The 25,959-nt window shown below is 59.2% G+C and overlaps 2 protein-coding genes across 8 annotated transcripts; one reads left to right on the top strand and one right to left on the bottom strand.

Moving 5' to 3' along the window:
* Window positions 1-543: 543 nt before the first annotated feature.
* Window positions 544-14,756, bottom strand: LOC128071978 (protein O-GlcNAcase-like). 7 transcript variants are annotated; one of them, XM_052665268.1, is made up of 17 exons: window positions 14,555-14,756; window positions 10,564-10,615; window positions 9,143-9,240; window positions 8,703-8,833; window positions 8,166-8,337; window positions 7,805-7,903; window positions 7,384-7,668; window positions 6,995-7,120; window positions 5,324-6,153; window positions 5,078-5,252; window positions 4,749-4,805; window positions 3,713-3,798; window positions 3,384-3,488; window positions 2,222-2,313; window positions 1,665-1,845; window positions 1,423-1,594; window positions 544-1,223 (listed from the first exon to the last, which is right to left on the bottom strand). In XM_052665268.1, exons 2-17 carry the CDS (start codon window positions 10,590-10,592, stop codon window positions 1,087-1,089), a joined length of 2,775 nt encoding a protein of 924 aa, XP_052521228.1. In that variant the 5' UTR covers window positions 10,593-10,615; window positions 14,555-14,756; the 3' UTR covers window positions 544-1,086. The 7 variants fall into 7 exon arrangements, with proteins under 7 accessions (XP_052521228.1, XP_052521227.1, XP_052521229.1 ...); XM_052665267.1 differs by lacking the exon at window positions 14,555-14,756 and adding an exon at window positions 14,046-14,291; XM_052665269.1 differs by lacking the exons at window positions 3,384-3,488; window positions 14,555-14,756 and adding an exon at window positions 14,046-14,291.
* Window positions 14,757-15,766: 1,010 nt separating this feature from the next.
* DOK1 (docking protein 1) lies at window positions 15,767-23,114 on the top strand. Its single transcript, XM_052665275.1, has 5 exons — window positions 15,767-15,900; window positions 16,134-16,433; window positions 19,717-19,828; window positions 19,914-20,086; window positions 21,618-23,114. The coding sequence occupies exons 1-5, from the start codon at window positions 15,838-15,840 to the stop codon at window positions 22,677-22,679; spliced, it is 1,710 nt and encodes a 569-aa protein (XP_052521235.1). The 5' UTR covers window positions 15,767-15,837; the 3' UTR covers window positions 22,680-23,114.
* Window positions 23,115-25,959: the final 2,845 nt, after the last annotated feature.

Raw genomic sequence — 25,959 nt, 5'->3', positions numbered from 1 at the left:
CACGGTCGTCCCGGGACCAGAACCGGCTGCAGCCGCCCCTCGGAGCCGCTCTCGGACACAGAGCAGCGCGTCCTGGCCAGGCACGGGGAGAGCAGGGACTGCCCGTGTCCCCACTGTTCCGGGTACCTCTGCCACTCTTTAGCCTCTTCCCTGCCCTATGGGTATGGGACGGCTATGGAGAGGGAGCCTCCCGTGAGCCCTTCGTCCCTCCGTCCCTCCTTCCAAACTCTTTCCCCACGACCGTGGCAGGACAGACAGACGTTCCTTCTACAGCCCTGCTGGCATGAGGAGCCCCCAGAGACCCATAACGGAGCCATTGCCACAGGAGACCCCATCCTGCAGAGGAGGTGCGGGGACCCTTTGAGGGCCATTCCTCATTGTGGTGAGGGGTCCCAGGCCGGGGAGTAGCTGGAGGCAGAGCTGTGGCTGCCACTGTAGCCGAGGTCCCACTGTGCTGGCTGCAAGCACGGGGCTGGGTGGCTGGCAGCTATGGGTTGCTGGAAGGAGTCGGTGGTATCCCAATGCTCTCCCCATGAGATGACCTACAATGTGGCCAGCAAATGCTTTATTACCAGGGATAGAACTTTCATCAGTCCTCGGGCAGCAGAATTGGGTCTGCCTCACTGTGCCCAGTGCAAGCTTGATCCAAGGCAGCTCCTGGGTGCTGAGAACCAGCCCCAGCCCCAGCCTCCCAGCCTGGGTCCACACCGGAATGGAGAGCTGGGCAGCCCCACCTGCAGGACTGGCACACTACCGTGCTGTGCTCCAGGACCACCACCCCACACTTGCAGGCTGGAAGCTCTTCACAGCCCAGGGATGCCCTGCATCAGGGTGCTCAGGGTCCTCAGCCAGCAAGAGTGAAGGTTCCCAGTACCCATATCTCCCAAAAGGGCAGAAATGCTTCTCTCTTGCCAAAAAGCCCACAGCCTGGTGCACTGCACACACGCCAGGAGCACCTCGCTCACCCCCAGGCCATGCTCCCACATCCCTGCCCGGCCTGAGAAGCTCCACGCTCCCGATTCCTCCAGCGATCCCATGTGGGATGGGGCCCCGTGGTGCTGCCCCATGGCTGCCCCTGATGCTCGCTCAGAGGAGACGTCCCAGGAGCTGCGTTCCAGGGGAGCTGGGACAGGGCAAGGGCAGCGCGACGAAGCCCAGCTTGCTGTAGAAGCTCAGCTGCCGGTGGTCTGCAGCACTGACTTGGCAAAACACTCCCCGTGAGCCTGGGGGGAGAGAGGAGAGCTCAGACCATGGCCTGGGTCCCTCGTGTCCCTTTGTGCAACTCATGATGCTGGGGGCAGAGCCACAATGCAGACAAGGAGCCCCAGTGAGGGCTGCCCCGGTTCCGAAGCGGGCAGGGAGCAGACAGGATGTGGTTGGGGTGGGTCAGGGGTGCCTCAGCCCCACCAGCACGGAACTCACCATTGGCTCTGAGGGCGCTCAGCAGGCTTACAGCCAGACTGCGGCTCACACCCACGTCCTGCACCCTTGGGGCCGTGTCCAGCTGCACCAGGGAGGGGAAGCGTCGCAGCACGGGCAGCGGCACGGCCACCGGCTTCGTGTGGAAGAAGAGCAGTGCTTCTTCCAGGACACCCTGCAGGCGATACACAGTGAGGGAACCCTCCCTCCCCAACCCCATCCCAGCACCGCAGTCACACCCTCACCTGTCCCAGGACCCCCAGCTCCCGGGGGTACCTGTGCTGCATGGCCGGCAGCCAGCTGCTGTCGCGCTCTCGCAGGAATCGTTCAGCACAGAGCGCTCCAGCTGCACAGCCGCAGGGGCCGCCCTCATCCTCCAGCACGAAGGTGTACTCAGGGCTGAGGCTCAGGAAGCTGCCCAGCACCCTGCCAGACAGAGCAGGGCACCGCTGAGCTGGGGCCGAGCGCAGCACAGACGGAGCACAGAGCTGCTGGCTGCCTCCACTCCTGGGACGCAGCACCCAGTGCCCTCCCAACCCTCTGAGGTTCTAATGATGCCTTCTGCCAGTGTAAACACTGCAGCCCCCACAGGGACCAGTGGGGACAGAGCATCTCTATCCCCATGGCAGCAACCAGGACCCCCCTGGACGCACCCTCCCTGCCCCACATCTGACACCACAGTCCCACAGTGGCTGTGGCACAGGCAGAGTTGCTCCCTGCAGGGACGAGAGGAGGGCCCTGGCTGGCTGCTTCCATGCTGCCTGGGCACACATCCAGGGGGTCCCCGCGGATCAGGTCTCACCTATCACCCAGCAGGTCAGGGTGGGCCGCGAGGACCTCCACAGTGCTGGGCTCACCATCCAGACCCTCCCGGAACATTTGGTACAGCTTGCCCTGGAAAAGCCCAACCCAGCTCAGTCCCAATCCTGCCCCACTGCACCCCTTCAGCTTCTGCTGCTCTGCCACAGCCCCTTTGGAGTGTGATTTCAGGCAGCACTCACAGCTGCCTGAAATGTCCCCAGAGAGGAACTCGACCAGAGCCACAGCCCTCGGCACCAGGGGAGGTGGGTGCTGCAGTGCTGGGGGTGCTGGCGCTGAGCGATGCGATGCATGCAGCCATTGTGTGCTGTGTCCTGCTGCCACAGCACAGCGTGCTTTAAAATGAGCCATTGCCATTCCAGTCAGGCACCCCCTCGCAGCAGCTCCTGAGAAAATGCTGCTCAGCCCAGCCCAGAGCATGCTCAGAGAAGCTGAACAGCAGCAAAACATGCTCTCCATGGAGCACGTGCAAAGGGGAACCCTCTCATGAATTCCTGCCTTGGTCACATTAGAGCTCGCAGGGTCAGCACAAAGGACAACAAAGGACATCCTGGCAAGAACATGTTTTTCTCAGAGGAAGGCTCGGGGAGCAGCAGGGGCAGAGAAAGGCACTCCTCAGCTCTGCTCCCACTGCTGGCCAAAGCGCTCGGCCGAGTTTTTCCCACAAAGTTCCAGTGGAAAGATGCATTCAGACGTAATCTGACAACTGGCAATTGAAAACAAGCTCTTGCACTGGGAATTGCTGGCAGTCACAGTCTGACATTATAATCTGCTCTCATGTGCCTGCAACTCCTCCTCTGTTATTTATAAGCACTAGCCGTGCCTTGCAGGGCACTGTGTTCAGCAGGGATGTGTGTGCTGTGCCCATGATGGTGGATTCGCAGTGTTAGCATTTTTTAGCCCGGCGGGGCGGCAGAGCACACAGAGCTGTGTGACCACTGCAGGCTGCATCCCATGGGACACAGCCCTGTGCAGTTAACCCCACACTGGCCTGATCCTGGGGTTTGCTTCCCACTGTCGTCGTCCTGTGCTGTGACCTCAGCTCTGAGGCTGGGAGTCAGCATGCACTTTTCTTCTTATGCCATGCAGGGTGTGATGCAGGGTGAGGGGCAGGAGGGGCTGCAGGGTGGCATGTTCCATCTCACCTTGTCCTGGGGCAGCAGCGGGCGCAGGAGGTACAGCTGTCGGGATGGGAAGAGCGGAGGTGGATGGCAAAAGAGGTCACAGCTGTTCCCCACGGGCAGCAGTGCCTGGAGGAGGCAGTCTGTCAAGGAGCAGTTTGCTCTGCCCCCCACACCTGCCCTGGAGCAGCAGGAGAAACGTCTCCATGTTCCACCCCAAGCCCCAGCACCAGCACCCAAGCAGCTCTGCCTGTCAAGCACACAGGAACTCAATGGCAGGGCAGGAACAGCAGCTATGGTCCTGGCTTCCCAAGGGCTCCTCCAGCCCCCAGTATTCAAGGGCATGATCTCACCTGCAGGTCTCCAAAGAGGCCCCCACGGCGCACCCAGGGCTCAGCGTCCTCCCCTGGGAAGAGCGGGGCAGTGATGCTCTGGCACCCTGCAGGCAGCAGGAGACAGATGTGTGTGTGACACAGCTCCTGGCACAGCCAGAAATCTGCAGCCCAGGGCAGAACTCAGCACACTGCTTTGCAGCCCGGCCATTGGCTGGGACATCTTTCATTAGGTCATGCTGCCAAAATCCCCATCCAATAGAGCACCCACAGCTTTTGTGTTCCAGTGTCTCACCACCCCCATGCTAAAGACTTTCTTCCATGCATCCCTCCTACCAGAGAGGAGGTCCTGGGATAAAAAACGGCCAAGAAACTGACCTAGTAATGGAAATTCCCTCTAAATCACAACAGACAGCAAAGTGCTGCTGCAATGTGTGCCCCCTCCCTGAAGCATGATGCTGCTTCCCCTCCAGGCTGCTTCACTTCAGTTCCCCTTCAGTGGCTGCTCCCTCCTGACCAGGTCAGGAGCCGTCTGCAGGGATGGTGCCTCAGAGCTAACAGCTGCTCACAAACCACTGAGCTGGGAGTTATGTCACGGTGTCCTTCTCAGAGGCAAAGGAACTGCACCAGATGACTTCTCCCTGCTGATGGCTGTGGGTGCGGGGCAGGGGCTCAGCCACTTGCGTGGTGAGGTGGGTGTGCAGCACTGGGACACTGTTGGGTCCCTGGGTGCAGAGATGCAGGGCTGGGATGCTGAGGGCAATGATCTCACTGTCTTGCAGAGAGCCCGTAGCCCACATCTGGCTTCAGCACAGAGAGCCTTCACCCTCAGCTAGGCAGGGCAGACCCTCACGAGCCCTGTACCAACGGTGTCCTGAGCCCACTGCCCTCTCCCCAGCAGCCATGCTCTCAGCACATAAGGATGTGCAATGTCCCAGCCTTCTCAGGCCCTTCACACCCTGCAGGCAGCATGTGGGGAAGGGCAGCCTGCTGGTGAGGATCCTTTGCAGCAGCCCTTTGAGGGGGAGGGAAGAGAAAAAGTCAGCGCCATACTTACAGCCGAAGCAGCTTCCCCAGGTGCCCTTGTGCTCAGGGTCACACAGGAGGCGGCCATCTGCAAGGGAGGAGCACAGGGCATGGGATGCACACGGGGGTCAAAGGGAAATGCTCCCACCAGAGACCCTGGCATCTTGGCCAGACCCCAGGACTGCTGGGAGGGCTCCCAGACACTTTCACTTCTTTAGGCAGAATGACAAAGCGAGATTAAGGTGCTCTAGCTGTTCCACTGTGCCCAGGGGCCCCTTTGGGAGCTGGGCTGGGTTTGGCGAGGTGTGGATAAGCGGCCCAGGGTGGAGAACTGTCCCCCGTGTGCCCTCATTCACGTACCCAACCACAGCACAAAGGCGCTGGCAGCCAGCAGCAGGTTGCGGATGTCCCACAGGTAGGGGTGCAGGTCGTAGAGCAGCGCCTGCCCCGCACTGCGGACGAAGCGGCTGTGCAGGCAGCACACCTGGGCACAGAGCTGCCCGAAGGAGCGGGCCCGGCTGCGCCACTGTGCAACCTGCGGACAGGGCAGGCGTCAGAGCAGCTGCAATGGGCACCGTGCCGCAGCAGCGCCCACATTAGCCTTACCACACAGGAGTCTGGTGATCCGCTGGGGACTCCCATGCTGGGACCGTTGGCCCGGAGCCACCGAAGGTCTTCCAAGAGATGCTGCGCCTGTGGCCCGTGATGGTAGGGCAGGTAGAAGAGCTCCACCAGCATCCGTGCCTCCTCCACGGTCAGTGGGGCATTGGAGTCCAACCCAGCCTCTTCTGAGATCAGTGGCACAGAGGGGACGGGGCTTACGGCAGTCCCGTTAGCGAGCAGCGCTGTGGGGACAGGGCTGATGGTGGCCCCATCAACGAGCTGTGAGATGGGGCCAGGGCTGGGGTCAGCCCTAGACCCTGAGGGTATCTGGAGCACATCAGCAGTGCTGGCCCCAGGCTGGGGACTGCCAGGAGGGCTGCTGCCCCTTTCCCTGACATCACCGCTGTCCAGGGGAGCGCTCTGGCAGGTGCTGGCCCCCCTGCTGCAGCACACTGCTGTCCCCAGGCTGTGGAGGGTCTCATCAGCCACAGGAGCTCCTGCCGACCTGTCACTCCCTGCTGTGATGGGCAGAGCAGAGGAGGGCTCACAGCTCGCTCTGCTACCTGAAGCGAGCCGGCCCCGATCCTCTGCAGGGCTCCGTGGGCCACCGGTGGAGGCCCTGCTCCCATTGCCCTCTTCAGGCACTGAGGTTGCCTTGCTCTTTCTGTTCCCCGGTGTCACGTCACAGGGCTCTGGTTCGTGCTGGTCTGCCCCACTGGGAGCAGTGTCACAAGGCTGCAGGCCAAGCAGGGCCTCCTGCCGTCCTGCTGTGCCAGGATGCAGCCCTGCCTCTTCCTCGCAGCCAGTGCTGGATTGCAGCAGAGTCCTTCCTCCTAGCAAGAGAGCAAAGGGGCGGCCCCACTGGCACCTGCACCAGGATGGCTGTGCCCTGGGGCAGCTGTGCTGGGAGCTCAGAGCAGTGCTGGCACTGACCAGGGTCTGCCCAGACCGTGGGCTCTGAATTGTTCAGGACTTCACAGCTGGGGAGGCTTTGCAGAGGCAAATAGTGCAAAGCAACAAACTTGCACCACGCTTAACTCCCACCTCCAGAGCTCTATCCTTGTTCCTAGCCTTCTACTGAGCCCACGGTTTGAGGAAACAAGAATGTGGAAAGCAGGAAGCATGCGTTGCTCTCCATCCTTGCAGCAAATGCCACATAATCCTCCTCCGGGCAGCTGGGCACTACCCAGAGCTGTTTACAGCCCAAAGCTGTTCCTGAACCATGCTGCGGGGTCACAGACTCATGCTCATCTCCTGCACATGGTCACCCTGTCATGCTGCCCCCGGCTCTCAGACACCTCTCCCCATCAGCCTTCCCCCCAGCACACCATCTTCTCTCAGCATCTGTTTCTCCAAGTGCTCTCATAATGCAGACAGGGTCACTACTACATCTGCTGGTAGTACCTCCTGGGGCTCACCATCCTGCATCCCGTGGCTTACTCACTTCTGGAGCAGGAGAGTGAGCCCAGCACCCATGGAACCAAAGCTTCAAATTCTTCTTCCTCACCTTTCAGCTGCAAATCCCTCCTTTTCCCAGTGCTACTCACAGAGACTCCCCCAGGCAGACCCTGAGCACACGATGACCCCCCTGCAGCTCCCTCAGCCCACAGAGCTCCCGGCAGAGCTGGGCCATGCTTGGGACCAAGGGATGCTGCACGGTACCGGTTCACCTACCTGCCTCCAGCACCTGCTGCTTTATCTCGGCCACCCAGTCGAGCAGTGCCAACTCCAGAGCCTCCTGAGGGCTGTAACCTTCCTGCAGGCTCTGACCATTCCCCAGCTCTGCTGAAGCTTCTGTTCCTAAGGAACAGAGCTCATCAGCTTGGGCAGTCTCACACGCTGCTTTACCGAGCCAACCCACATGACACCAGTGAAGGGCAGCTCACCACCTGGGGGACCCCGTGTCCAGAATGAACGTGGAGGGTCACCTCTCCCAGGCTGGTGGGCAGGGGGGCCGCAGGGCTATTGCAAGGCCGGGCAGAGTCATCCTGGGTCCTATCCCATGCACGCAACCTCACTGTGGCCGTGGTGCCCATGCACGGAGTGCCCCAGGGGCCACGTACCTGCGCTGTCGGTGCGGGCACAGCCCTGCAGCTCACTGCGGAACCAAGTGCCCAGAGTGTGGATGGGGATGAAGTTGGCCTGGAGCTCGCAGTTGGGGTTGAGGAGCAGCCCACAGAGCCGGGGCATAAGGCCAGGGGCACGGCCCGTGTAGGGGCCCAGGAAGACACGTCGGCAGTCGTAGTCATTGGCAAAGAGGTTGTCCCAGATGAGGAGGCGACGCTGCAGGACGTGCTCCACCTCCTCCAACAATGCAACCGAGAGCTCCTGGGACACCACCTTTGGGCCTGGAGCATCGAGGCACAGACACGTGTGGGATCACAGGCGGCGCACTTCTCCACGCACAGCACCGACGGTGTGTGTGCACATCTGAGCACCAAGTGCAGAGCTGCGCACAGCCATCGAGACAGGCAGGGCCCCCACCTGTCCAGATGACCCCAATCTCTGGGAGCAGCTCCCGGCCGAGGGTCTGCAGGTAACGGGACTGAGCGGGGCTGGGGGAGCAGAGTGAGCTGCAGTACTCTGCAGAGACAGCAGACAGCGGCTGCAGCAGGCAGGGACGTGGAGAGGAGCTGGGCAGGGGAGGTGGCACGGCCCTTCAGTGGGGCCTACTGCTGTCCGCCCCACTGCCTGCTCCTGTCCCCACCCTGAGGTCTCCCTGGCTGTCCCAAAACGTGGTGGAGCCCACAGGCTGCCAGGACAATCAGCCTGCAGGGGGAAGAAGTGCTGGGAGCAGCGCAGTGAGCACAGTGTGGCTGCCAAGCACCTGCAGCTGGTGGGGTACCTGTGGGGCAGAAGAGGAAGGTGGGAGGCAGGCCCAGCTCCCGGTACGCCTCGTTGGCCACAGAGGCCTGCGCCTGTGCCAGGGAGGGGAAGACGTCTGTGTCAGCGCGGCACAAGCAGGGATCGATGTCGTCAAAAAGCAGCGCGAAGGCACCGCAGCCCAGGGCAGCCACCTGCGGGCACAGGACAGGCGCTAGGAGGGCGGCAGCAGGAGGATCTGGGGAGCCGGGTGAGCTCCAGGCAGGGACGGCAGAGCACTGCAGCACCCCAACAGATGATGCCCACATCGTGATACCCGCTGGGATGGGGCTGCTCCCTCTCTGCAGCTCCTGCATGGCGCCTGCAGGCACTGCAGCACCCGCAGCTGCTGGCTCTGCTGCCCTGAGCAGACACTGGGGCTGCGTGAGGCTCCCAGAGCTGCCCTGGGGTCAGAAGGAGCTCACAGCCCCACACAGACGTTTGGTGTGGGCATGGGGCCGCACATGAGCATCTGTGACCCTTGCCAGGAGCTGTGGGGTGAAGGAATGGCCCACGGTACCTGCCTGAGTTTTTGCTGCAGCAGGAGCCTGTCCCCTGCACTTGAGAACACGATGTCCTGGCCAGCAGAAATGGCGAAAATGAACTCCACGCCGTGTTCCTGGGCAGTTTTGATGAGAGACTGCATCTGGGCTGGGGACAGAGCAGAGGGATGCAGTGAGATCTTGAAGGCACAGGAGGGGCAGAAGGGAGGCTGCAGCCTCAAGGATCAGAGGGAGAGAAGGGCTCTGGGGAGGTGGTGCTCAGGCCCTGAGACACACAGGAGCTCTGTAGCTGTTGGGGTCCCTGGGGAGAACCCATAATGGGGAGTCTCTGGAGCTCCTACAACACACAGGGTTCCGTCAGGGGGAGCGTAGCTGCAGCCTGAGCCTGGCTGAGATGCAGAACAATGGTACCAGAATGACTGCAGCCCCCCACGCTGGGGCCCAGCAGAGCCACTACCTGCCTCATGCTGTGTGTAAGGCTCTCGCCAGAGCAGCCGGTGCTTCAGCTCGTCTTTGGGTGCATACATGTAGCAGTTCAGGCCCCAGCGCTTCAACCTGCAGCAAGGAAAAGGCGTCACCCGGGGCTGCAGATGGGCTTTTTGCAAGGCAGTCTGCAGGCAGGCGTGCCACCCCTCTCCTCACTGTGCCTGCAGGCTCCCAACTGCTGCTTGCAGCCCCCACTGTGCAGCCACAGCCCATCCTCAGCTCTCTGGATGCTGCACCGCAGTTGGAGTTGAAGGAGTGCAGGTTGGAGCTAAAGCAGGGCCTGGCTGTTTTGGGAGATGAGGCCATGCTGTCGGAAGGCTCTCCCTGGCCTCAAAAAGCACAGTTCTGTCCAGAATCTGCACAGCAATCCAACATTCACTGGAGATCATCAGAACAGGACTGACACTTCCCTGGGCAATTCTTTCTGCACTCCTGTATGAAAGCCATCTGATTTACTCATCTGTTCTATTTATCCTCCCAAGTGGATGATGTTTTACATTTTCCTACGGTGAACAGACTGTCATGGACTGCATGACACCATCACATCATCTTATTTCTTCCCAGAGAAGGAAAACTCTGCTCACATATGGGAACACATGAACGCGCACACCGATTTGACTGGGCCATCACCAGTGCTCCTCCCTAATATCATTTAAAACACATCTCTTGCTTTCCTTTATCTCAGCTGCAGCTTTTCCAAGTTTTTCTAAGTTCCACTTTTCTGCGTTCACATCTCCCAACGCTCCTCCATTACAGCACATCTCCCACTCTGAGCACAGCACCAGCGCTGCTGCCGGCGCACAGCGATCGCTCACAGCCCCCGGACCCTCCGTTCCAGCCACCAGCAGCACGCAGCTCCCCGCACCGCGCTGACCGCTCCGCCCGCGGCGCCCCGCGCTGCTCCCCGAGCCGCAGAGCCACAGCGCCGCCTGGTGGGCACGGCCGGCACCGCCGGCTCCTGTCGCTCCGTCCGCCGCCCCCCCGTCCCGCGGTCTCCGCACCTCGGCTCGGGGCAGCACGGGGGCTTTTCCCCTTGACCGGCCCTGGGAGCAGCGAGGACTGTCATGCGCCATTAGATTCCACCTTGTCTACCTTCCTAGTGACTGCAGAGAGCAAAATTCGTAGAATCATAGAATCACAGGATGGCCTGGGTTGCACAGGAGCACAGCGCTCATCTCATTCCAACCCCCTGCTGTGTGCAGGTCGCCAACCAGCAGCCCAGGCTGCCCAGAGCCACATCCAGCCTGGCCTTGAATGCCTGCAGGGCTGGGGCATCCACAGCCTCCTTGGGCAACCTGTGCCAGTGCCTCATCACCCTCTGGGTGAAAAACTTCCTCCTTATATCCAACCTAAACCTCCCATCTCAGTTTAAAACCAATTCGGGATACTTGCCATCTGAAGAGCAGTTTCCTCTGTTCCATGGACCATGGCCTCCCATAGAAACCTGTGAAAGAGCAAAGCAGGTAAAAAGAGAGGCAATGAAAGGTGCTCTCTCTGCCTTTAAACACTGCAGCAACTCAGACTACAGCTGAAATGCGGCGATGCAGCTCAGTCCTCATTTGGAGGATGAACGCCTTGCAGTGGGGCACGACTTGGAGGCACATCGTGGTTTACCCCAGCAGGCAGCCGTGCACCACCCAGCAAAGGGATGGGGAGAGAACTGGGGAAAAAAAAATAAAACAATAGAAGTAAAAATTGTGGATCGAGATAAAAGTAGTACGTAAGACAGAGAAGGAAGGAGGAATGAGAAAATAATAATAGAAGCAAAAGAATACACAAAACAAGTGATGCACAATGCAATTGCTCACCACCCACTGATGGCCAGCCCCCCCCTTCCTCCCCCTGGCAGCACAGCCATTCCCAGCCAACCCCTCCAGTCCTATTGCACAGCACGGTGCCACACAGTGCCAACATCCCTTTGGCAGCTGGCATCAGCTGTCCTGGCTGTGCCTTCTCCCAGCTCCCAATGCTCCCCAGCCCCTCACTGAGAGTCCTTAACTCAGTGTGTGTGCTGATAAAAAACAACAGTGGTGTGCTATCAGCATTACCCTCATCCTAAACCCAAAGCACAGCACCATGCCTGCTACCAGGAAGAAAATTAACTCCATCCCAGCTGAGCCCAGGACGAGGCAGCATCGCCGCCAGCGGCCGTGATCAGGAGCACACAATCTGTGGGGATGCCCTGATGGCACAGACCATTTCACAGAGACCTCGTGTGGCCTCCACTGGGAAACACCATCCGCACAGCCTTGTAAAGGGAAAGTCCAGACAAAGAAAGCACTGAGCAGCCCTGTGGGCTGTCTGCTGACAGGAATGCTCACCAGTGAGCCAGGGCATTGCCCTTCCCACGGCTCACACAACAGAACTGAATGCAGGAAATGCAGAGCTGCTGTCAGCAAGATCCATGGTGTCTCTGAGCATTTCTACTTCTGCCACTTGCAGGTTTGGGAGGCTGCTGGGCGCCGGCGTGACACGAGCTGGAGGCTGCAGCGTCACTCAGCCTGCCCTGTGCGGCCTGGGTGCAGCCAGGGGCTGCTGGTCCTGCAGCACCTCTCCCCGTTGGGACCACTGTCAATCATAGAGCCTTCCCACTTCTGCTCATAGGAAGACCTGGGAGGTGCAGAGCTGCTTGCAAAGCCAGCAGGTTAAAAAAAAACAGAGGAGAGCAAGTTCACCTGGAACAATGGGAGAACGGGCAGAAACATGCATTGAGGAGATGCAGATTTGACTGCTTCTTAAAGAGCAAGTTAAAGGAAACACTTAAATGTCCAAGCTGAAATCTAGCAAGAAATGGTATTTCAGCCATACAGTTAAGTCTCAGAATCACAGAATCACCAAATGGTTGAGGTTGGAACAGACCTCAGGACGTCATCTGGTCCAATCTCTGCTCAAACAGAGCACCTACACCTACCTGCCCAGGTATGAAGCCTCACAGACAATACGTTGTGTCTTGAACTGTGATGGCAGTTAGCTGTTAGGGCAGCTTCCTGTGTCAGATGGGCTCAGTATCACCAGCAGCTTTTAAATTAGTCAAGTACTTTCCAGCAGTCGAACAAGAACAGGGATTGAGAGAAGTGAATGCATTTGTTGTGCACCAGGGCAGGCTGTAAGGACTCTGCCCATGCAGCAGAAAGGATTGGCTCTGCGTGCTGCAACCCTGAGGTGTGCACTGCCTGCCAGGACCCCACATCCCTGCTGCCCCGCTGCAGCCAGCACAAAGCATGGCAGTCTGCTGGGCTGCACTGCAGCATGCGCTGAGCGCTGTTGTTTGCCAGTGGATCTTTTAACAGCTTGAACATCTACATACCTGCTCCATTGGTTTTGAAGGAATATAGATTTGCTTTGCTAGCCATACCCCGTGCATGGGGCCAAATCTAGAGTCACCCAAAGATCCCGGCAAGTATTTCATCTGAAGAATATATTTCCATGAAAAAGAGATTTTTCTGTTACCCACCCCATGGGAAGCCCTGCTCAGCCCACAGCTTAGGAGGCCCTGGGGTCTGCACAGCCTTTGCCTGCAAGGGCCTCACTGTGAGCTGATACTGCCTCACAGAAGTGACATTCCTTTCTTACACACACCACGCCAGCAGCAGCACAGTCGAAAACTCTCCAAGAGTATTCTGCCCAGAAAAAAAATGATTCAACTGTACCAACAGAAACCTGTTGGCTCCTGCGGTGGCATCTCCATAGGAAGGATGCTCGTGCCCCGCTCTTTTAGGGACAGGTGAGCAGTGATGAGTATTGCAGTGTTTGCCCCTTGGCTGTCCCGTGGCCCAGAAGATGACAGCAGTACCCAGCCAGCAGCACTGTTTGCCATCCTCTGTGCCATTGGTGAATGCTGGAGATGCGGGAAAGCAAAGTCCCAAGGCTGCAGACATTCTCCACCACCTACTCTGTCCCAGATTTGCAGACTTGGTCACCCAGCCACACACTGCCTGTGCCCTCTGGCTGCCTCCAGCACAGCCCAGGTGTCAGAAGGGAGCAGGGCTCTGTGTAGGACACGCTGGCCCAGCAGTGCCCAGCTCAGCACTCTGCCTGCAGCACCAGCTGCTTCCCACCAGTGTCAGTGCTACTGCAGGGTGAGGGATGCTCTTCCTCCTTTACTTTCTAGAAATCTCCTCCTCCTGGAGCAGCTCTGCTGACAGCATCTCTGTTATTCTCTTTCCCAGGTCAGCTTTCCTACACTGACTATTCTTGTCTGACTCATATTCCTCCTTGCTATCAGTTTCTCCGTTTCTACACTTTTTGTTTGATTTGTGTTTATTTGTAGTGTTTTTGCCCCAGGCAAGGCAGCAGGCAGTGGGCTGCACTGTGGTGATGCTCTGCCAGGAAAGGAGGAGATGCTTCTGACCAGCAGGTGCCAGGCACCGCCCAGCCGCAGAGGTGCGGAGCTGCATGCAGGAACAGCAGCTGAGGGGGCAGAGCTACACGGAACTGCCACAAGAGCAGCGCTCCCTGGGCAGCGCCAGGCACAGCGCTGTGCTGCAGGCAGCGAGGCAGGAGAAGCGCACCCCAGGGTTTGGGCCCCGTGCCTAAAGAGAAAGAGCCACCGCGGTGTGCTGGAGCCAGAGCAGCGCATCCCTGTGCCGCGCCGTGATGCTGGGAGGGGGCTGCGCTGGGGCTGCGAGGGACGCATCCGTGCTCTATGAGAGCTGGGGACCTTCGCCAGGGGCTGCCGGTTCCACGCCCTCGGGCGCAGAGTGCCGTGCCGTGCCGTGCAGGGCTGGGGCTGCCTCCCCCGTTCCCGGGATACGGGCCTCGGCGAGCTTCCCGGGAAGCGGCCCTTCCCGGCCGCAGCGCGCTCCCGGGGGGCCGGGACAGCCCCTGCAGCGCCCCGGAGAGGCACCGGCCCCGTGGGGACCGGCAGGACCTACCTTCCACCACGCCGCAGAGGAAACGCGGCCGCTCGGCCATGACCGCGCAGGAACGGCCCTGCGGTGGTGGGGCGGGCGGAAGGGTGCGGGGAGGGATGGGGCGGTGCGGGGAGGGTACGCAGGTACGCGGAAGGATGCGGAGAGGGATGGAGAGGAAAGCCGAGGGACGGAGAGGAACCGAGGGGGGCGCGGACGGACCCGCGCACGGACAGCGCGCGCCCGCCCCGCACAGACGCGGCCGCCGCAGCGCAGGGGGCGGCCCCGGCAGGTGGGGCCGCAGAGGGGCCGGGCGCGGGGCGGGAAGCTCGCGCAGCCCAAGGGCAGCGGCCCGGCGGCTTCGGACGGCCGCGGGCGGTGCCAGGGGAGGAGCGGTGCGAGCCGCCGTCGTGCGGGGCGCCTCCGCAGCTCCGCCGCCCCGCGCCGCTTCCCTCGTGCTGTGCGGGCTGCGATGCCTCCCCCGCCCACCGCGGCCGCGGAGATCGGACTGTTACGCCTCGTATGTGATTTACCTGCCCGCAAACATCTGGCCTCGTCACGCTGCTCTGGGCTGTTGACGCAGTTTGGCTCGTGATCCTCGCCGTCGCGCAGGTTCTGGTTTGCAGAAGTGCTGCCACGTCAGTACTTCCCTGGCCTGCAGCTGCACCTGCGTGTGTGCAGAACCCCGTGTTCGTCATCACTGCGCTACTCTGCTCTATTTCTGGCTGCTTTTCCTGTTTGTCAGACAAATAGTGAGGCAGATCTGTGTCCTGCAGCCTCTCTGAGCCACAAGACTTTGTAATGGGAAGCAAGCACGTGGCTTTGTTACTGTGGTCCATTTGTGTGTGGGGGATGAGGTCAGGAGAAGCACTGGTGCACTCCTGCACGCAGACACTGCTGAGGGCCCTCCTAGTGGCTATCACCACCGGTAATGCTTCCATCTAACCTGCCTGCATGGCTTTGCATAGGAAAAATGGGTGTCAGGGGCCAACAGAGCCAGGGTCTGTGGCATCTCCCTTTCCCCCATGCATGTTCAGGCAGTGCTAGGAAGCCAGGTGATGCTGTCTGGGCCATGTGGGGAGTGAGGAGCCTAAAAGTGACTGACCGGCCACAGCCTGACAGTCAGAGTGCACTGTGGGCCACCAAAGTGTGCTCAGAGCGCAGTGACATGGCATGTAGGCAGCTGCAGAATGCAAGGAGCGCTCAAAGCATGTGAAGATTCAGCCCCTGGGACAGGCATGATGCTGCTCGTAACCAGAATTATGCTCGTCAATAAGATCTGCATCAGTGCAGACAATTATACCCCATGAAAGACAGCTCTGTGCTGCCAGGCTGGGTTACTTGAGCAAGCAGCAACTACCGGGGCTGGCTGGACACAGGCCACGCTCGCTCACCTTCTGCACAAGCCTGCGCTGCAGGGACAGGCTGGGCTCCAGGTTGGCCCCTAGGCTGGGCGGGCTGTGGTGGCCAGGCGCAGCTCTGGGCTGGGAGCGCTGGGTGCCCAAGCTCCATCCTGCACCAGCAGCCAGATCCCAGAGCCACCATCCACTGTGGGTGCCAGGCTGTGCGGAGCCCTTCAGTGAGGGGACAAGGACAGTGCTCCTGGGCACACGCGCGCACACGCGCACTCACACGCACGCGCTCTCTCTCTCTCTCTCTCTCTCCGCTCACCCACGCACCCGCGCGCTCCCCGCTCTCCACGCGCTCCGCGCCTCTCGCCCCCCCGCGCGTCCCCGACACGTGCGCGCCCCGCCCCGCCCCGTCCCGCCCCTCAGCCCTGGAGCGGCGGCGGAAGCGCTGCGAGCGGCGGCGCGGGATGGAGCCGCCGGCCAAGGAGGGGCCGCTGTTCGTGCAGCACAGCAACAAGTTCGGCGCCAAGGTGGGCTCCGCGCGGGGCCGGGCCGTGGGGTGGGAGGGGGCCGGGGTCGGACGGCCTCCGGGCCGTGGGTCGAGCCGAGGCGAGCGTTCTGCGGGCGCTGCCGAGCGATGGGGGCCGCCGATCGCTCTGCACAGGCGGCCGCAGGGCCAGGGTGGGTGGCGGCCGCGCTCGCCGACGGGACGGGAGGGGACGGGACGGGACGGGGCGCCCCGCGCTGACTCCGTGCCTTGCAGCGGTGGAAGCGGGGCTGGTTCGCGCTGTTCCCGGCCAGCCAGCACGGCGTCGCTCGCCTGGAGTTCTTCGATTGCAAAGACGCGGCGGGTCCGGCCGGGCGGTTGGGTACGCGGCGCCTGGACAAGACGGTGGTGCGCCTGGCGGACTGCACCAGCGTCACCCCCGCGCCCTCCGAGAGCGGCCCCCGGGCCGGCACCGCCGCCTTCCGCCTGGAGACCAGCGGCCGCAGCTACCTCCTGGCGGCCGAGCAGCAGCAGAGCGAGGAGTGGGTGGCCAAGCTGTGCGAGATCGCCTTCCCGGTGAGCGGGGCCGGGTCGGGGTCCTCGCGTCTCGGCGTCGCGGCCCCGCGGAGCGGCTCCGGCCTCAGCGGCTGCCCGGGTTGGGCTCGTGGGACCGCAGGGCTGCTCAGCACGCTGTCCCCAGGGTTCCTGCCTGTGCCCTGCACTCTGTGACATCCGCTGTGCTGCTGTGCTGCTGCACGGAGCCCTGCTCACCCCCTGCGGACACCTGGCGAGGGCTGGATGAGAGCTGGGGGTGTTTCCTCCAGACCCAGCTGGCTTTGCCTTTCCTGCAGAGGCAGAAGCGGAACCCTGAGCATGGTGCAGTACTTGGCTCTGGGACCCATCAGGCTCCTGGGAAGCGCAAGCAGCTCTGGGAACAGGGCAGCCCCTTACCGAGCCTAGGTGTCACTCCCCAGTGCCAGGGTCTGTGCTGGCCCATGGCACAACCTTCCAGCTTCCCTGCTCTTCCCCAGGCTGGCTGTCAGCCGTGTACTGCATCCTTGTGAAGGCAGTTCACAGGGCAGTGGGGGCCTGCGCATGTGGGCTTCTGTATGTCTCCATGAAGGTGGTCCCTGCCTGCCTGGTCCCACGTGTGTTCTGTGCTCCTTTTGGGGTGGGAGGGTTCTTTGCTGCTGGGCAGTGCTCACCAGACTCAGGCTATGGATGCAAGGCTGGGCTTCTCTGCAGGGCCTCCCTGCAGCTGTCAGTGACTGGCCCAGCTCAGAGGCACTGGTATGGCACTGGGTGTCATTCCATGTCTGTGGCCCTGTGTCATGCAGACGGTGTTGCAGACTTTGTCCTAGGCAAGGCTCCTGGGACTCAGCTGGGAGCCCACCCCCCAACATTCGGTATGGTGGGAGCAGTGATAAGGCAGGGAGTGCTTGCTTGGAGCAGTGCTGTGCTAACACCTTTGTTCACCTGGTAGCTGCCAGTTTCATGCTTAGGGTCCAGAAGCTGGTCAGCAGCTTAAGGATCTGTTTGGCAAGGTGCTGTGAGATCAAGGGGCTGTACTGAAGGCCTGCCCTGGAGCACAAGGCGTAGGAGCTGCTGCATATGGTCTCTGCAAGAAAGCATAGGTGCTTGATGGCAATTTCTGCTCATCTGCTTGGAGAGTGAGATTTTGTGTTGTGTTAATTGCTGTCCAGAAGGTGAGCAGCTTGGGAATGGGCTGGGGAGATGATTTGAGATCAGGATGGGATTTCTTTCAAGGTCCTACAATGGAGGTGGGGCAGTTCCAAGCACAGACACTTGTTGGACAGAGAATGGCTTCAGAGCAGCTCTAAGGAAAAGGATTTAGGGGTGTCAGTTGATGAAAGACTCACTGTGAGCTGTCAGTGTGTCCTTGCAGTCCAGAAGGCCAGCTGTATCCTGGGTTCCATGTAGAGAAGTGTGAGCAGGTTGAGGGAGGTGATTCTGCCCCACTGCTCTGCTCTTGTGAGACCTGGAGCACTGCATCCAGTCCTGGAGCCTCCAGCACAAAAAGGTCGTGGAGCTGTTGGAGCAGGCCCAGAGGAGGGCCACAGAGATAATCAGGGCTGGAGCACCTCCCCTGCAGGGCCAGGGTGAGGGAGCTGAGGGTTTTCAGACTGGAGAAGAGAAGGTTCAGAGGAGACCAGATAGTGGCCTTCCAGGACCTGAAGGGGACTACAGGAAAGACGGGGGTGGCTTTTTATAAGAGTAGGTAGTGACAGGATGAGGGGAAATAGCTTTAAACTTAAAGAGGGGGTAGATTTAGGCTAGGTAATAAAAAGCAATTCTTTCCTGTGAGGATGGCGAGGTACAGGAACAGGTTGCCCACTGAGGCTGTGAACATCCCCGCCCTGGAGGCATTCCAGGCCAGGTGAATGGGGCTGTGAGCACCTGACCCCGTGGGAGATGCCCCTGCGTGTAGCACAGGTTTGGGACTACAGGACCTTAAAGGTCACTTCCAACCCAAACCTTTCTGATTCTTTTTCTTTTGAAGATGAGGAAAGGCGCAGTCCAACGAAGCCAAGGTTCTTGGCTGCCTGATTCCAGGTTGAGCTCTGCTGCGTTGGATACTTCAGGAGAGCAGAAGCTGCTGCTGTCAGCGCTTGGACTTTGGGTTTTAGCAGTGTGCATCCTGTTTAGAAGCCAGAGAGAATCTGTTGGCCTTGTTTGGGCCTTACTGCTTGCAGGGGAGCTCATGTGACTAGTTTTAAACTGAAACTGCAGCAGCTTGCCTTCTGCAAGATGTGCCGCAAGCCCGGCCACGTGACCCTGGGAAAGTTTCCTGCTTGGTCTGAGCTCGGACCCTCGTGCAGCAGCACAAAATCCGCTGGAAGGGCTGCAGCAGGACATCAGCAGGCCCCTGGTTTGCATGGGGCTGCCCCAGAGGAGGGTCCCTGGGGGCACCGAGGGTGCGTCTACCGTGTGGGTCCTCGGGGGACTTTGCTGTGGAGATGTGGCCTCGGGCAGAGTGCTTGTGTTGCACTTTCAGTTCTGCATATGCTAAAAGTAGAAGTGCTCGCTTCCCTCTGCAGTCTGTGCACTAATCCTGGCGCTGTCTTCCTGGCTGTGCAGAAGCAGGACACGGGCTGCTGTGGCTGGGTCATGGCATCTGCTCCCTCTCCTGTTTGTGTAGCTAGGAGAGCAGCCTGGCCTGCGCTGTGCTTTGGGTGCTGGTATCAGCCATACTGGAGCACGTCTGTGGAAGTGGGGCTGCTTTTGGCCTCCACAGCATGCGCCTGTGTGCCAAGCCTGAGCTACCCCAGTGGTCAAGTGGGCAGTGGTGCCATGGGCACAGGGCTCCCGCGAGGGGGCTGTGTCAGTGCTGTCCTTGCTCAAGGCAGGGTCTGGAGGGAGGCCTGCTGGAAGGGGAGGGAGAAATTCTTATTTGAAAGAGTGGTCAGGCATTGGGACGGGGAGGTGGTGGGGTCATGTCAGGTGTTCAAGAGCTGTGGAGATGTGGCATTGAGAGACATGGTCGATGGGCACGGTGGAGATGAGTTGGGGTTGAGCTTGATGATCTTAGAGGGGTTTTTTATCCTCTATGGTTGTGTGATCTGCTTCCTGTCCCATGAACTGGGTTGAGGGCCATGCTAGGGTTTCCGTGCAGCCCCTCCTTCCCAGTCCTGTCTCTTTCTGTCCCTGTCACTCTGGGTGGGTATGGTCTGTGGTGCTGGGTGGGAGGGGGCTTGGCTGAGCTGTGCTGGGCTGGGTGGGCCCCTTGCAGAGGGCAGTGGGGCCTGGGGGAAATGGGGCAGGGGACAGTGACGGCAAGGTGTCCTTGCAAAGCCGGTGCAGGCAGAAGGGCCGGCACTGATCCTCTCTCTCTCAACAGAGAAATGGCTCCAGAAATGCTACTGTGGCACTCCAGTGTTGTGGAGAGGGCAGCAGGGAGGCACCAGTCCTGGAGATGGCTGTGAACTCTATCTACTATTCAAGAGATGAAGGTGGGGTCTACTGCTGCCCTTGTTGGGCTCCTACAGGCAGTGCTGAGAGCAGGGGGTGGGATATCTTTGCCTCCTCTTCCTGCAGTGAATGCCTTCTGGGTGACGGTGCAGCGGACTGAGGCTGCGGAGCGGTGCGAGCTGCGCGGTTCCTACGTGCTCAAGGCTGAACGTGACAGCCTCATCCTGAAGGACCCACGGACCAGTGAGATCCTCTACGTCTGGCCCTACCGGCTACTCCGGAGATACGGCCGGGACAAGGTGGGTGTGTGGATGGGCAGCCAAGGATGCTGCTCATTTCCCACTGGCTGTCCCTGGCTGCTGTGGCGTTGGTGCTGTGGACTCTGCCAAGTGCTGCGGCTGCTGCAGCCCTCAGTGACCACAGCAGCATCTCTGGGGCATCTGTGACCCTTGATCTGTTCCCAGCTCCTCAGCGGTGTCACTGTAGGAGCGTGAGCTGTGGTGTTCCCACCCCTCTGGAGGCCGAGCTGCACAGTCCTGCTCCACGTAGTCCTTTCCCAGCTCCCACTGAGGCCATCGCACCCACTGCCCACCCTTGTTCACTCTCTCTGCACTCCAAACCCATGCTGCTGGGGAGCTCGGCACTCTGATGGCTCCCAGCATGTGTTCATTCCTCTTGGGGGCAGTACTTGGAGCAGGATGGGCTGTTTGAGACACCTGTTCTGCTCTGGATATGTTCACCTTTGGGGGCACACAGCTGTGAGCCTGACTGACCTGTGTGGGCCTGTGCTTCCCCAGTGTCCTGCAGCAGCGGGTTCCCCATCTATCCTGCTGCTACACAGACTGCAAGCTGTACCTGCTATGCTGGGGAGGGAGAAAGTGGCCTCCCTGGGGCTGTTTACAGAAGTGATGCCATCAGCTGCAGCTTGCCAGCAGCATGTTCTGTGGCACTTCACCAAAACAGAAGCAGAAACTAAGCTGTTCTCAGGATGGCAGTGCCTGAGGCAGGAGCAGTGCTGAGTCACTGGAGGAGCAGGTGGCTGCACTCCCGGGTCCCCTGGTGGGGACGATTTGGCTGTGCTTGTGCTTAGCATGGCTGACCCACAGAAACAAGTCTGTCCTCAAAGGCTCTTACAGGAATCACAGACAGTTGCTACATGCCAGACAACACCAGAAAGACTTTTGGTCTCTCCTGGGTTCAAGGTTCGAGAAGGGTCTGTGCATTTGCTGATGGGAAGTTATGCACGAGTGTGCTCAGCCTGAGAAGTACAGCCTTGCTCAAGGCTTCTCTTTACTGTTAATGACATAAAGTACTTTGATGCTTGCAAGACAGATGCTTTGCTTGCTGTTGGTAACCAACCTGCTGTTTCTGGCCTTTCTCCCATGGAAAGTTGCACTCCTCTCTTAGATTCCTTATCTTCTTGCTTCCCTTCTGCCTGACTGATGCTGACTTAGCCTAGATACCCACAGCATTTTCTCCTGCTGAACTGTTTCCTTCTTGCTCTACTCAGTTCCCAGTGTGTGCTGTGGTGCCAGTTGTTGAAACTGCTGACAGAGCTCAGGGAAGAGGACAGCCTTCAGCAGGGCCTGCAGCTCTGGCCTTGGGTGACTGCAGCACTGTCCCCTCAGCTGTGTGCCCCATTTCACAGCTGTTCCAGTTCTGCTGGGTGCTGTGCAGCCACTGAGCGAAGCACAACCTCAGTGCTCACAGCAGGGTGCTCAGTTGTGCTGTGCGCAGCCCGGCGCTGCAGCCACGGGTGCATCAGGGGGACACAGCCTGCATGGCTCTGGGTGTTGCTGAGCAGAACATGACTGCTGGCTTCTCTTGCAGGTAATGTTCTCCTTTGAAGCTGGCAGGCGCTGTGATTCTGGACCAGGGAACTTCACCTTCGAGACCAAGCAGGGCAATGAGATCTTCCGCTTGGTGGAAGCCTCCATCCAGGAACAGAAAGCTCAGGTGGAGGAGAACCAGCAGAGCTGTGACTCGTTGGAATCTGACAGCCCCAGTGTGGTGCTGCTCCGCCAGGCCCTGGCTGATGCACTGAGCCTGGAGCAGCCCACGGAAGGGGATGACGCTGCAGCAGCGAAGGCAGGCCTGGCACCCCGGCCTTCTGCTGCAGCAGAGGAGAGAGATGCGATATCACTGTTGAAGACCCGGATGCTGCCGGAGCCACCCGTGGTGCAGGCCAAGCCCCCCCTCACCAGCACCCCTCCACGCTCCCCTCTGCCCAAGGCACCGCGGGCCGTCCTGCCAGACAAGGATCCCTCCAGCCTCTACTCAGAGCCTCTGGACTCTGTGAAGAGCTTCCGACCCAGGCCGAACCCGCTGTACGCAGACCCCATTGACAGCAAGGCCGGGGGGGCTGCGGAGGGGGCGAATCTCCGGGTGCCGTTCCTGGGTTCCTGTGAGCAGCTGCGTGCCGAGGGCTGCGGCCCCCTGCGGAAGGAGCACATCTACGACGAGCCCGAGGGCTGCGCGCCCCGCATGCTGCCCGCCGCCGCCGGCATCTATGATGAGGCACGGCCCATAGGCGAGGCCTGGCGCACGCAGGGCCACGATGGCAAGAGCGGCTACGAGTTCCCCTACAGCCCCAGTACTGATGACTATTCAGTTCCTGCCTTCAAGGCCAAGGGCCCCAAGCCAGTGCCTGCTCCCAAGCCCCCGGCAACGTTCATCTCCAAATGTGCTGAAAGAAGTGAGGACCCTGGCAGGCGGCGAGGGAATCTTGCTCCTGAGAAGGCGGCCGTCAAACCTGGCCTTAACAGCAGCAACAACAACAACACGGAGGTGCTGTACTGCCGGGTGATGAAGCCCCAGCTTGGGCAGAGGAAGGAGCAGAGTGTGGATGAGTGTAGCTTGTCTCCTGTCTATGAGGACCTAGGAGAGATATAACTGTTCTGCTCTGCACCTGCCTGGGGGGCTTTGCGACCCAAACTCAACAAGGAGTGGCACAGGCGGCTGTGTTCCATGGCCTGGCACGGGGCTGGGGGCTGTTTGGACGGGGCAGAGCCCCTCCTGCTCGTCAGCTCTGAGGGGCTTTGTCTCCCTGGGGCTGGCCCACACTCCCAGGCTCAGAGTGCACTGGTGCTGGTGCTGCTCGGCTCCAGAGCCAGCCTCGCTGACTCCTGGTGGGGCAGGAGGGTGGGCTCTGCACTGTGCCTGCTGCTTTGACTCCAGAGGCTCTGGCTGTGCTATGCCTTCCTCTCTAGGCCAGCCATGGGACTAAGAGGCTCACTGCAGTGCCTGGAGGGCTGCTTGCCATCAGTCTCCAAAAGTATTTTTATACAAAATTATTTTGATATTAAAATTTGTATGTCTTATGATGAAGTGTTTGCATGTGGCATGTTAGGCACGTCGCTGGGGAGATGCTGGTGCAGTGTTGTGGTGTGTGATGCCCTGTAGAGCAGTGCTCGCGCTCACGCTGTCTGTGCCAAAGCTGCTGAGCTAAGAGCAAACCACAGAGACAGTGGGTGGCAGCTCCAGCAGTGGCTGGGATGCCCTGATGCCAAGGGATTGAGGGATGTGAGAATCAGCCTCACTGAGGCTCTAGTGTGCTAGTCAGCATGAGACATGGGATGACCTGAAAAAATGCAGGACTCTCTTGGTCAGGGCCAGGCTCAAGGTCTGTGCTGGAGCTCAGTGGCTGTTGATCGGTCACAGGTTCTCTGCTTAACCTGGTGCATTCCTCTGCTGATTTCCCCTTTTATCCTCATGTGCTTGTGGGGGGCTGAGGATGGCCCAGTCTGAGTCCCATTGACTTTGATGGTAAATACTGTGATTGTGCTGCTTACGAGGCGAAAGGTTTGGCTATGATTTCTGCGTGCCTTGGGCAGAAACCTGCACAGGGAAAAAATACGTTGCTCTTTTGGTGTTGGTAATGGTTGTGAGAGATTTTGTCTCCTCTGTGCGGGGCTGTGCCAGGCACCTTGGTGCTGCCTGTCCCTCAGTCTTGTGCTGCTGATGGCTTCTGCAGGTTCACCAGCCTGCTGATGGAGGTGGAAGCAGAGGTCTAATATTCCTGTGCAGAGGACTAAGCATGAATTCAGTAGCCCAAGCTCACACCCAGAGAGCCCCAAGCTGGTAGCAAGGTGTGCAGGGCTGTGTTCACATTCCCAAACTGGTGAGATGGAAGCGAGCAGTGGGTTCTGACTGGGTGTGTGATGTCTGGGTTACAGGAGGAGCTTCTGTAAAAGTGCAGCAACAACTTGAACCAGTTTGTTGTTGTTGTCTTGTGCTCCATACTCTTTTCTGCTGGGGTTTTGCTGCAGTAAACTGGAGAAACACCTCAGAGGTGTTTTGGGGACCAGAGAGAGGCTGATATTGTTCCTGCCCAGGACAGGGGTGTGCCTGCTCCCTGTGCACAGCTGGGGTGGGGTGACCCCATGCAGGTGCTTCAAGTCCTAGGAATTCTCAGGGAAGAGCTCTGGGCATTGCACTGGGGGGCACCTGCCCATAAACCTTCTTTGTGACTGCAGTGTAGGGCTCTAACACTGGAGTGGTGAAGTGCAGCCTCCAAGGAGCTGAGCTCTGGGCTCCACCTTACACACATGGGTACTCGCACATCTGCATCACTGCAGTTGCTGTGTCTGAGGATACTGAGTGTGTCTGACCCAGCTTTCACTGTAAAGAGTGCCAGAGAAGAGGGAAAGTGCTCCAGTATCTGTGCTAGATTCAGTGCTCTCCCTGCAGCCCTGCACTCCTCCTGGATGGGATGTTTGCTCTTCTTGCTTCGGTGACATCTTCTCTCCGTTAACTGGCCTGAAACTAAAAGGTAGGCACACAAGGCAACATTTGTCTTCTGCATTTGTCCTGCTTTCTTTACAGGCGTTGCCACATGTCAACAGTGTGTGCAGCACAGAAAGCTCTTGCTGATCTGGAGAGCAATCCTTTTTCTGGCTCACTGTTGTAGATCAGGGTTGCCATCTCCCTCAGGCTGCTGCTCTGCGCTCCAACTTTTCTCCTTTCTGGAAGCAGGTTAGGGTGCCATAGGTGCTTTGAGAAAGCATAAGAAATAAGGCAAATAAAGAGTGAACTTTTGGCTGGTCATCCTGTAGCCAAAGTTGCAGTGAATTCTAGGAGCAGATGACCTTGCTGAATTTTTGTCTGGATTAGGTTTATTCGGTCTGCCTTCTTTTGTTTCCTGTTATTTCCACGTGTTGAACAGTGAAGCAGCTGGGTGAGGCTCACAGATAGCCCTGGCACATCACAGTCACTGTGCCATGACTGAATGCAGTCTGCTTACTTGGGGAACAGCATCCTGCATCTTCTGCCTTGTCTGTGTGCTCGGAACATGGCTGTGTGGTGCACAGAATGTCATTTGGATATCAGGCTTCCTTGTATGTGGGCAGCCTATGAGCCTTCCTGTTCTGTTTGCTAAAAGCCCAAACTCCAGCTGAGAAATGTTACTGAGTACAGCAGGTCTAGCAGCCACGGCTGAGATGAAGCAGCATTCTTGGTCTCTGTAGGCCAGTTGGCAGTTTTTATCAGGAGAAAAATACTTGGGAACTGCCAAAGCCCAGCCACATTCTTCCCCTTTGTACCACCTTGGTACCACTGTTTTCTGTTTCTCGTTCCGGAAACCGTCCTTTTATAACCACTTCCTCCTCCCATATGGGGTCCTAGCATGGTGCAGGTGTGAGACAGCTGTTCTGCCATTAGGGAGAGCACTCAAACACATGGCTGTAGGGTTATTGCCCTGCTTCACACCGGCGACCAGGCAGAAGGCTTCAGAAGGAACCCCCAGACGCTCCCAGCGCTGTGATTTCTTTCCCCTTTTAGTCCCTTTTCCCTCTCTGTGAGTTTCTCCTTTGTCAGCCTCCTTTCGTTCACAGCAAACCATCAGCTGCTGTTGATGTACCCTTTCCTACTGATAGAATTACCCGAGTAATTTCTAAATGAGTCATCAGATCAGACAAGGAGGGAGGGGATTGTTTTATCTGCTTGGTTTTTCATATTATCAGGTTAGCATGCTGGAGGTGAAACCATTTTTGTGTGCATTACTGCCGTTTGTTTCTGGCCACTTCTCAGTTCCTCACCCTCTGAGCTTGTTTGTTAAGGACTGGTGAGGACTGGCCATCTGCAGGCACGCACACCCCAGGAAATGCATCTCCCTGTGCTGCTAGGGATGTCCATCCTTCCCTCCAGGTACTGCCCCGAGCAGCTGCCTGCATAT

This window comes from Tympanuchus pallidicinctus, unplaced genomic scaffold, assembly GCF_026119805.1.
Source record: "Tympanuchus pallidicinctus isolate F22 unplaced genomic scaffold, pur_lepc_1.0 scaffold64, whole genome shotgun sequence".
NCBI lineage: Eukaryota > Metazoa > Chordata > Aves > Galliformes > Phasianidae > Tympanuchus > Tympanuchus pallidicinctus.
The sequence above is the reverse complement of the archived record's forward strand: the minus strand, read 5'-3'. Positions and strand labels throughout refer to the sequence as shown.